This window comes from Gavialis gangeticus, unplaced genomic scaffold (assembly GCF_001723915.1).
Source record: "Gavialis gangeticus isolate Ggan-Ray unplaced genomic scaffold, GavGan_comp1, whole genome shotgun sequence".
Classification (NCBI taxonomy): domain Eukaryota; kingdom Metazoa; phylum Chordata; order Crocodylia; family Gavialidae; genus Gavialis; species Gavialis gangeticus.
The window spans coordinates 11,526,806-11,538,484 of record NW_017728980.1 but is presented as its reverse complement, the minus strand read 5'-3'; the positions used below and the strand labels follow the sequence as shown (position 1 = coordinate 11,538,484).

Genomic DNA, 11,679 nt, shown 5'->3' with positions numbered 1-11,679 from the left:
CTGCCCCCCCCACCCCCGCTGCCCTCACTCCCGCCCCCGTGTTGTGTTTTAGTTGTCCCACAAGCGTACTCGGTGCTCGCCTAGTGGCGGGCTCACCCTCGCTTTGTGGGCCCCAGGCCCATGTTCCCAGCGTTGGAAGTGCCACAGGACTTGTGCACCCGGGAACTCACGGGACCCATGCACCCCAAAACCATGGGACTCTGGCACCTGGGAACCCGCGGGAAAGCTTATGCAGTTGTCTGCTGCCTCTGCTCTGTCGCAGCCCGTGCCCAGGCACCTTCAGGCCGCGTGAGGGGGTTAAGTTTTGGGATGCTGATCCCCCCCAAGCTTACCCATTACGCCCTCTTCTATTTCATGCTTATCTGGTTTTATCGTGCATCCTGATCTCAGGTTACCCGGCGCAGGGCAGCCTGCCAATCTAGTGCAATAACGGCGCAGCAGTTCTGGTGGGCGAGAGCAGCATTCACGGCCCGGGGCAGACGTTGCGCTTGGGTCATCTGTGGGGCGCGCGCATCTGGCTGTCTTGGAAAGAGGCCCTTTGAATTTTCCCTGTTGATTAATATTTAAATGATTAGGTGGACAGTATTAAACCGATTTTAGTCACTGTCAAGGAAAGAGGAGGTGACCGAATTTACTGAGCAAATGTGGTCTTGAATGGTAACAGTTTGCTGAAGGAAAATAGATGGCAACTGCTACGAATGGGGAAATCATGAATTGTAGCAAACTGATGAGAGAGGCTAGATAGGTCAGGAGGGTAAAAAAAAAAAAGAAGTGGAAGGATGGTAAGTTGATTTTAACACAGTAGGAACAAAGCAAGCAATGGTGCAGTGTCCAGAAACCTCTGACTGTCACGCACCTACAAAGTTGTGACTTGCCATTACAGACCTGTTGTGTTTGCCTGGACTGGCCCTGCCCCCTTGTTAAGGCTCTTGTCAGACACAGGCAGCAATCGCCCCAGCTCGCAGCTCTCCCGGCTGCTCAGAGCCCAAATACAGAAAAGTTTTAAGATCTGCAAGTCCAGATAACTTGCGCTCATAAGACCTATAAGAATTTAGTAAGACATTTCTGGCCCATTAAAATTAATTGCTAGTATCTGTTAAGATCATGGGGAAATTAGAGAAGACTGCGGCACAGCTCATTTTTTTATCGGTATTGAGAAATGACACACAGGATGCCCTGGATAACTCTGGGTTTGTTAGCTTGAAGAAAAAAAAAAAGGGAAAACTAATTCGGGATTCAGCTGGATAAAGGTAGGATGTTACTTGCCAGTTCAAGAGAATTAGGGCTTGTCAAAGCAACCCAAGTTCGTTCTTTTTATGACACGATCACTTTGGTTGATAACTGCTTGGTTGTAATAGACTTAGTACCGCTCTGTTTAAAAATGATCACTATAAGATATCAATAGAGCAATCATATAATGGATTAAAACCTGGATAATTGACAGATTTCAAGAAGCTGTCATCACTGATTGGAGCATTTCTCATGGGCTCTTATAGGGTCTGGTGCTATTCTACATGTTCCTAGTAATCTGAAGGTTATGAGCAAGATTGCTGGTGAGACACTTAGGGAATGCCAATATTCCCAATTTTCCTTACAACGGTGCTGATCTGATATGGGACCGATGTATCGGGTCAGCTCTCGAAATCGTATCCGCAATGAACAAAATGCTGTTTAGAAACAAGGCGTCTGGGCAGAGCGGATAAGGATCGGTGAACTATCCTCCGCCGTGACTATAAAGATACCATGGCTGTAGTAGCCCTGATCTCTTCTGCAAGTAAACAACATGCCACACGTCGTTTAACATACTGCAACACGCTTGTGTACACAGAATTGAAGTCAAGTGGAAGAGTTTGGATTCTGCGTGCTCATTCACACATGACACGCATGCTTCGCTTTGGAGCGCTGATTTTTTTTTCTTCTTAATCCAGAACACAGCTGTCTAATGCTCTCTCTCTGTTACATAGGTGCAACAATGGATCTTGTCCTGAATGCTGCAGACCACTACTTTCTTACACCATATGTGTATCCTGCCACGTGGCCAGAGGATGAGCCCTTTCGACAGATTATAAGTCTCCTGCTTGTGACAAATCTTGGTGCACTTGTCCTTTATTTTCTGTTCGCAACGCTGAGCTACTACTTCATTTTTGATCACAGTCTGAAGAAGCACCCCCATTTCCTGGAGGTAAGCAGAATTGCTGCTTCTTTCCCCTCTCATATAACCACTCGTGAAAAAAAATCACGCTTCCACTTCAAAGTAGTCATAGTTGATAGCGACTAAAAACTGATTCAGGGGAATTACTGTAAAACAGGTGCAGCTTTTCCAAGGCCACATCCATGTTAGAAGGTTGGATCTGTTTAACTAAAAGCAATTTTGAAAAGATCTAGTTAAACTGGTGCTGTTTCCTAATACAGAAAAGGCCTGAGTATAAAACCACAGGGGCTTTCCATTTAAAATTTCAGAGAAGGTGGTTATGCAGGACAAAATAAAATTTGCATGTTAATTGGAAACAAGGCATCATGATTTATTAATGTGTTTAATTTTGTTGAGAAGAACAAATGAACTTTGCTTTGAATTAGGAGCAAGTTAAATGAGATATTCATGGAGGCATTCAAAATTATCCTGACAGGGCCAGGAGAATAAAGCAAAATCCATTTTCCTAAGAATGAGGCAATTTTCTTCCTAAATTAACAGCCCCTTATGATGTCCACAGTCCACACTGTACTGTAAATTAATCCCTGTGATAAATCATCAATTTTGAACCACAGGTCTGGTGTCTAGTAATCAAAGGAGAGAACTTGGAGGTGTTGTGTGTGTTAAGGCTGTACTGCACGTACATTTTGCTGACATGGTTTATGTTGGTTAGGCATGTGAGGGGGGAAATTGGACCCCTGGCCCCCATAACTCTGAACGAGTTAGTCTCTGAGGTGCCCCACGCTGGCCTGCCTTCTGTTTAACTTCAGGCTAACATAGCGAACTACCTCTCTCCACATAACTATGTCAGCAAAAGCTCCAGTGAGGACACATGAATACCATGACAGTCCTCTTGTTGGCATTGCTTACTTCGTTTAAGGGAGCAGAATAAGCTGTCCTAGCAGAGGGCAAAGTTTTCGAAAACGGCCACTTCAGACCCTCGCATACAACTGCAGGGCACAATACCAGTGATGCCCTACAACGTGCCGTAGTTGAAGGGAGGGGAGACGAAGGTATTGCCAGAGCCCTGTCCCGGCAAAGACATTGAAGCAATTTGGATTGAGCCACCTTGAGTCACAGCTTTGCTTCTGTAAGTTTAAGCACTTCTGTCTATTAAACCAAATCAACACATTTAAAAATCCCAAATTTAGTCGACAATACTCCTTTATCCAATGTACCGGTAACTAAAAAAATTCAGCTCTTTTGTGCATATGCACGAGGGCTGCATAGACAGGCCTAATTCTGGCTTACTTTTGAGTGCTTGACTTTGCAGTATTACTAATGGTGGTTTAATGAGACATTGGGTACAATCATCTGCAGGGAAGTTTTGTGTATTTAAAAACAGTAAGAGAGAGAGAAATGACCAAGAACAGAAGATACTGCACACTTGACGGGGACCTTTTTGACTTGGCAAAGACTATTAGTGGTGCCCTGATGTGAGTAAAGTGGGGCTTGCTTTATTTCAGGTACCACCCTGGTTCTCATTAAAGTTTAAGGAAACTCCCCTACTGGTTTTCTGATATATTGAATCAACCCACTGCTTAGGTGGTGCTGATTGCAGTCAAGAATTGCTCTGCATTTGAAATCTACCAGTAATTAATGACAGTCGTGGGCAAAGATGCCAAAGATTAAGTTGACTGTGGAGAAAAAACTGTCTGTTTACATGGCAGAACATGATGAGGGAAATTGGAGCGAGTCAGGTATCTGTAGGGTGGAAAGTAGTCTGTGTGGTTTGACTGATGCATTGAACTGGCTGTGGGGTGTGGGTGCAGCTGGCAGTACCTCTGCTTTCCCCGTTCTGTGATAAGTCAAGGTATTTGCTCGGGCATTTCACATGATCGTGAACATGCATGCACATGCACATACATATACATGTGCATACACACACTCTCTTTTTAAAAATTAGAACCTACTTGCTTTTCCCATTCAGAATCAGGTGCAGCGCGAGATAAAGGCCACTGTGCAGTCCCTGCCATGGATCAGCCTACCCACCGTTGCACTTTTCTTTGCAGAAGTCAGAGGTTACAGCAAGCTTTATGGCAATATTGAAGACTCCCCATACGGTAAGGACACGGCTCAGCATCCTAGTTCCATCATGGCATTCATTCTTCCCTTCCAGCTCACCTGTGCTTCTAGCCTCATACTCTCACCTGTGCTAGCCCCTCCATTGTCATCCAGGACTGCCCTATCCCCCCTCTTCCCTACCTTAAAACCTAACTCACTCTCAACAGTAACAAGTCCTTTCCTGAGCTGTCGCCCCGTCTTATTTGCCAACTTTCAGGGAGAGAGAGTGTGCCTTACTTAGGGCTATATCAATTGATGGAGCTGCCCAAATGGTTTATCAATGTGGATCCATTAAGCTACATGGGCTTTCATTTTTTTACACCTCAGCATGTTGCAGTTGAGAACTGAACCTTCTTCTGCTTGCAGGCAAGAACTACCCTGCATGCCATCTCCTTCCTTGTTATGGAGCAGCTTGCTTCAAAGAAAGATCTCCCAAAATAGTCTGTCTTGCAGCACGGAGCTAAAATGAAACCTGGTCCCCAGGGGGCTTTGTACTTGGAATGCAAAAGAGGCTGGTTAGCTAAACTCACCCACCTCTTTCTGCTGTGCCCACTTGAAAAGAGCGAGTATTAACCAACAGCAACCCAACCAATTGCTGTAAAGGTTAATCTCTAACTCCTTTGGCATGTAAAAAATTACACAGTGATGCTGAGTGTCACAAGAATAGTATATTAAATTATGGAGGGCTGTTTCTCTTGATAGTGACACAACAGGGGGATGTTCCGATTTTCCCCTGCCTTCACAGCAAGTAAAATCTGAGATTCCAGCAGCCAGTAGAGGGCAGAATTGATTCTGCTTTTATTTTTTTAATTTATTTTAAAAATTATTTTAACAACTATGTGGGAGAATTCAGGGAAGGCAGAAGGTGCTGGCTAAACAGCCCTGGAGTCTGAAGTCTTCCAGATACAAAATAAAGCAACAACACTGCAGATTCCCCTTCGTATGCCAGCCCCATCCCTCAGTAGGCTGTGGCCCCTCAGCATTCTCCTAGGAAGAGTTCTGCCTTCATGACCATTCACTCTTGGCCATCTCTGCACTGAAACAACTAGTGATGGGACTCAGAACAGAGGGTGCCTATACACATGCTCTGACGCGTTCTAATTAGAAAGCGTTCCAACAGACTCTATTAAAATAATATGTACGTATTAGTAGATTAATTGAGTCTGCTCCACATTCTAATTAGACTGCTGTAGCATCACCGCAGTGTCACATCTATAAGTTCTCGCGGGTTTAAAAATGGCCTCTGGGGCTCTTTAACTGAAGCTCATCAAATGAGCTTTAGTTAAAGTGTCCCATGGCCATTTTTTTAAACATGTGGGGGCTTAATACATGTGACACTGCAGCATTTTAATTACAGCGGCTCTCCAGGAACTGCTCTAATTAAACCCCCCCACCCCAAGCATGTGTATAGGCAGCCTGAGTCAAATCCATCCCGGTTCTCTGAGCAGCCGTGGAGTAGTTCAAGTGTCAGGTAAGTGTCATGTCTAGAGGATGGGCTCTGCCGATCAGTCAGACTCAGAGAAACAAAGGACTGGAAGGACCCATAAGAAATCATTTACTCCATCCTGCAGGAATACCTGACAGATGTTTGTCCAACTGGTTCTTTAAAAACTTCCAATAAACGAGATTCCATAGCATCTCTGTGATTTTCTCTTCCGAGGGTTTCACCACCTTGACAACAGATATCTAACTGAAATCTGGTGCCCAGAAGTGGGCACAGTGTTCCAGCTGAGGCCTCACCAGCACTGAGTCACTACTTCAGGCCCTGATCCTGAAAGGAGCTCAGTTGGGGCACACGAGCCTCCTTGACTTAGGGCTAGCATGAGGAGCAAGGATCCAGGCCCGCTGCGTAAACTGAAAGACTGGAATCTAAGTCTCAAGCACACATGAATGAGGAGGAGAGTGTGATTTGGGGGCTGGTGACTCTCAAGCCTCTTAAACTTCCTTATCCATCCTGACTGTAAATTACTGGGTTTCAAGGCTTGCTTATACCACATAGCTTTGGCCACTATCTGTATGCTGGCATAGCTATATTGGCAGAGACTCCTGGCAGTGATGTGGCATGTGCTGATGCAAGGGGCTTTGTGGCTGGAGTAGCTACACCACCTCTCCACATGACATAGGCTAAGCTGACAGAAGGCCACTTCTTTGGAGGTACTAGGGTCATACTAGGGGTTGTACTATATCAGCTGGGGGTGTGACCACGTGTAGTATAGACCTCACCACTGGGCCTGGGCAGCTCTGCGCAAAATATACCCTTTGCCTTCAACTTGGTCTCTGCCTCCTTCAAGTTAGAAGGATGGACAAGTCATGTTGAACTCCCAGTGCCATTCCTGATTTATGCCATTGTAAGTGAGAAAATGAGGCCCCTGGCATCTGCCTCTTGTCTAGAGCTCATCATCTACCCTAAAAATAGCAGCCCTCATTTATTTTTCCACTCGTGGATGATGCAGATACCAGATGTTCTGACATAAATGCTTCCTCTGTTTGCGCGTTGTGTATTTCATATTCCACACACAACAGCTGCATCCCAAACAACTGGAACGCTTAAGCACCCATCACTCTTTTTATAGTGAAGCTGGTGGCTTTAACAGTGAAGTCCATTATAAGTAGACACTACGCAACTGTGCTGTCATGGCTCCTGGTATCTTCAGTTCTTTAGGTACATTTGTTAATAAAAAGCTGCTGACAATTCAGCCCATAACATTTACGTTTCCTCTTTAATGACTGGTGCTGTACAGCTCTGAAGGGCTGTGTTATCTCCCTGACATACAGCAGACTGTATGGCTCTGATTTAGTGAATTAGAGAAAATCTGACTCCAGATAGAGACATCAGGAACAGTGCTTTTAGATGTGCAATTTGAAGCTGCCAGAGCAGCCCACCTTGGCCCACAAGGTACATTTTTGCAAGTCAAGTTCCATGCCTTTTTTTTCTCGTTTTAAGAAATGCAATAGGGATATTTTCAGGCCAACAACCACCACAATGAACCTCCCCGTGATTTTGCCACCCCCAAACTGGACTAAGAATCTGACAGTTATTACAGTAGTGTGAAGTGGTCCCAATTCTGGACTCAGCTTCACTGTGCGACGGTACAAAGAGATGGTCCTTGCCATCGAAGCAAAAGATAAGGCAATGGCAGATGCAACAAGTAGTCATAGAAGCACATGGTGCTTAATTCTCTACGTTTCATTACTCAGGCTATACAAAAGGCAAAACCAACACAAACCAAAACAGAAGTATGGGTAGTTTTCCTATACTAAAACATTAGTGTTTATAAGAGATACTTGTGGTAGTTTAAAGTCAGACGGCAGGGTACATATGCCCCTTTACAGACTGGCTAAATAAGATGGAGAGTAAAATCTTTCATGAACCCAAGTTAACTTCATCAGATGCCTTGTATAAGGGCAGTACTGTCATCTGACACCTCCAGGGAAGGATCTTACCTGATCAACACATCAAAGAACTACTCAACACAGCTCACAAAGACATGCTCATGGACCCAGAGGGACAGCCTTCCATCTTCAGCTCCCTCTATGCAAAAATGAAGTTTATTTCCTACCTATGGGGACTTTTTACCATCTTGTACCATCTACACTTTTCCCAGAGCCTGACAAAGGGACTTTGATTCTGAAAGCTTGCAGAAAAGGACAGTTTTCTTGCCATTTTCCAGTCGGTCTAAGGTATCATTTTGGGACCAAGAGTTCTTGTTTTTTGTATGTCTTTTTGTATAAGGGCATTTGCTTATTGTTTGGAGTTGTCAGACTGCTGTAAACTAAGTGCTGCTCTGTTCAAGTTGTGTATACCTTTTTATCTTGGTGGTTCTCAATGTTTTTAGGTTCAAGGTACCTCCCCATAATGTTTGTGAATTGAGTGACACCCCATTTCAAAAATTAATCTTATGAGGGGGTAGTAGGGTGGAGGACTAGCTAGTCAGGAAAGCCTGAGCCTGTGCTTATCTCCTGACACCTACTTCATCTCCTCTGCTTATCTCCTTGCACCTCCCCATCACCCTTTGGCCACCATCTCGAGTTGTCCTTGCTCCATGTTGAGAATCACTGCTTTATCTAATTTCCATTTTTTTCCAAAGTGGGATGGAAAAAACATTTTGCAAAGATAGCCTTTGCTACTTGTCTTTTCCAGGTGTGTTATAAAGAAGCATGTTGTGCTTCTCTGTATGTTCCTGTATGCTGTCCAAAAGTGTAAATGAAATTTCCAGCAATGGCCTTTTAAAGATTAATGGGTTTTGAGAGAAGGATGGATGACACTTATTTTGCTTTCCTGATGGGACAGTTCTGAAATCTTCTCCAATAGCGTTATCATTTTAGGAGCCTAAACGCTGTCATGGATCTTTTCATCCACACGCATCACTACCCCACTACAATGCAAAATGCAGTTCAGTTGAGCTTGCTTTTGTAACCTAAATGTTTTAGTTCCAGGATAACCAAAGAATCCTGGCATAGGTTTGTAAATAGCACCTTTTATTTTAAGAATATATCAGATAATCTTGACACCCAATCTCATTGTCATAATCTCTTCAAATCCTGAATTAAAATCAGCTTGTTTTTTTTTCCCCTAGGGTGGTCTGGCGTTATCCTCAGTATGTTTTCTTTCATTTTCTTCACTGACATGTGCATTTACTGGATACATAGATTCCTTCATCATAAGCTTATATACAAGGTACCCACAGCAATTATTATTTTTCTTAAGTGTACTGAGACTTCACAACAGCCTTGCAAAAAATTACTTACCCAGCTGGTCTGACCTTGGAACAGGGAGCAGGAACTTCAGGTTGGGCCCATTTTGGAGATGCTTCCCCATGACATTGAGTAATTCACTTGTCTCTGCCTCAGTTTCCCTGCTGAAGAAATAAAAATGTAAATGAACTCACAGAAACTGTAAGGTTCGCTTCTAAAACACTTTGTAAATGAAAAGTACTGTATAAGATAGGTGGCCTGTTAAGCTTGGTGACTTTTCACTTGTTTCAGGGGCCTCTGAATTGGCACTAAGTGTAATACAGGATTCAGCAGGGGTGGGGGGGGGGAGGGTTTGCTGATCTAGTATAAAATAAATGCTTGTCTTGTCATGGCTTTAATAGGAATATAATTAGATTCAGCCTGACCCACCATTTGAAATCCCATTGGTCTCAAAACTCTACATATAAAGCATCAGTTTAAAAATGACGCGCTCAGCTTTGCCATAGTTATTTGAATACAGTGGATGGCAGCGGGGAAGGTTGGGGCCTGCTTCCCCACACTGCCTTGCCTCAGTCTGCGTGTTGAGGAGAGGAGTAAGAAAGAAACACAATCAGGATAAAATATCTGTATGCTGACGCCTGCGGCAGGCAGCTCAGGGCGGGGGGTTGCTTGGTGGTTGTGTGTTTCCAATCTGTGCACTAACACGGCTCACTTCTCTTCCAGCGCATACATAAGCCCCACCACCTCTGGAAGATTGCTACGCCATTCGCAAGCCATGCTTTCCACCCCGTAGATGGCTTCATGCAGAGCATTCCCTATCACATCTACCCTTTCCTGTTTCCTCTGCACAAGGTGACTTACTTGGTTCTCTATGTCTTCGTCAACATCTGGTCAATCTCTATTCACGATGGCGCTTATCTTGTCCCAGATTTCTTGAAACATGTCATCAATGGCTCTGCTCATCACACCGACCATCACGTATACTTTGATTACAACTATGGCCAGTATTTCACTTTCTGGGATAAAATCGGGGGGTCCTACAAGAGCCCATCATCCTTTGAAGGAAAGGGGCCCCATGATTATATAAAAAAGCAAAGAGAAGAATGGAGCAGTAGGCAAAATGGCCACACGGATGAAAAATTGTTAAATGGAGATAGTTCAAAGAATGAATAGATCTCTATGCTCACTATAAAAAAGGCCCTGAATCTATTATTATTATTTACATAAATACAGATAAAGAAAACCCCTCTCTTATAACGCCATTCTTGGAGGTCAGTCATTTTCAATGCTTATAAGGGTCGTTACCTTGGGGTTATGTAGTTAAGAACCAAAACAGTCTCATCTAGGGGAGGGGATCATTTTATAGTGTGGATAAAGCGTAAGATGAGTGCAATATCTAATGTTGATGCAATAACAAAAACATTTTTCTATAGTGCTTCATGCAAAAGACGGTGCGTTACAATTGGGAGCGCCTTTTCTAACATAATAGCTTGGAGCCATTGTTCTGCTGTAACAAAGTGGGATCCTTTACTATCCTCAAAAGCATTCCCCTATGAGTGTGACTGTTTCAGACAGGCGCTTCATGCTACAGTAGTTCATGGAGAATTTTGCTGTTTGATCCAGGATACTACAAGTAGCATGATCCAGATAACACCCCTTTGGTATTGCATTGGTGGAATATTTGGATCTGAACATACTCAAAAGGAAAAATGATACTCGACTGAAGTAGCACACTACTTTATATTGAGAAAGGTGTATTTCTCACGTGAAACCTGTGCCAACACATTTTTCTGCCTCTGTATACAGATACCCCTGAAGTTTAACAAAAAGGAAGCACACATATTCCAGAAACATACTTACCAGGCAACTTCTAAAAATTAGCTTTGCCATCTGAAACTAAAGTGAGCTAATGCTATTTGGGCAGGAAGTTGTGATTTAAAATAAGCTAAGAATGCCAAGAATTCCTATTTTTTAAATATAATCTTTTATGCTCTTCATACAAAAGTAAGTAATTGTGGAATTGTCTAAATTCATCTATGTATGCCATTATATTATTTATTTTTAACTAGAGCATGCATTTCTGAGCTGCTGCATTTACTACTGCCTTATATTTAGGCCTGCTAAGTTTAAAAAGATGAGGTCCCATTTTTAAGTCGCAAAGAAGTGTCTAATTTTTATAAGGATTAAATAGGAAATCTTTGAAAAAAATGAGATAACAGCATAACTTTTTTGCACAGTGTATATTTTTAGCATTGTGTTAGACAATGCCATTTTATCCGGGCGAAGCAGAGAAAGTAATTTTGGTTTATATTCCAAAAACAAGACAGATTTGATCCAGCTTGTTTTGATTTACCCAAGCAAATTGTGCAGAGTGATATTTGGAAAAGAAAAATAAGTCGTGGAGCCTCCACATAGTGCTCTGCTTCCAAGATGCCTTCAGTATTTTATAAACAGGGTAATTTCTTTAGCTTTAGATGTATCCTGAATTCTCACCTGATGAGGAATTCTTCTTGAGTCTAATTGTTGTGGAGTGTTTTGACTGTTATTATTCCTGTGGAAATCAGATGGTGGATAGAAATTCTGCAGTGATGACTATATTTTGGATGAATAAAGTGTAATTGTGCTCATTGTTTCGCAGAGTGAAATGCTTGAGCTTTCCTGTGAATATTACTTGGATGTTAACAAATTGTCTTAGTGGCTTTTGTTTAAGTTGACTGTTCCTCCCCCTC

General features: G+C 43.0%; 1 protein-coding gene across 1 annotated transcript; it reads left to right on the top strand.

Moving 5' to 3' along the window:
- The first annotated feature begins 1,965 nt into the window (after nt 1–1,965).
- Nucleotides 1,966–11,580, top strand: SC5D (sterol-C5-desaturase). The gene is made up of 4 exons (XM_019509990.1): nt 1,966–2,182; nt 4,122–4,254; nt 8,833–8,933; nt 9,674–11,580. The coding sequence occupies exons 1-4, from the start codon at nt 1,973–1,975 to the stop codon at nt 10,121–10,123; spliced, it is 894 nt and encodes a 297-aa protein (XP_019365535.1). The 5' UTR covers nt 1,966–1,972; the 3' UTR covers nt 10,124–11,580.
- The last annotated feature ends 99 nt before the right edge of the window (nt 11,581–11,679 follow it).

Excerpts from the sequence above, each read along its gene's own strand:
- SC5D (XM_019509990.1), top strand. The coding sequence starts at position 1,973 with ATGGATCTTGTCCTGAATGCTGCAGACCACTACTTTCTTACACCATAT. Across the intron at positions 2,183-4,121 it reads AGCACCCCCATTTCCTGGAG|AATCAGGTGCAGCGCGAGAT; the intron begins GTAAGCAGAATT and ends TTTCCCATTCAG. Across the intron at positions 4,255-8,832 it reads TATTGAAGACTCCCCATACG|GGTGGTCTGGCGTTATCCTC; the intron begins GTAAGGACACGG and ends TTTTTCCCCTAG.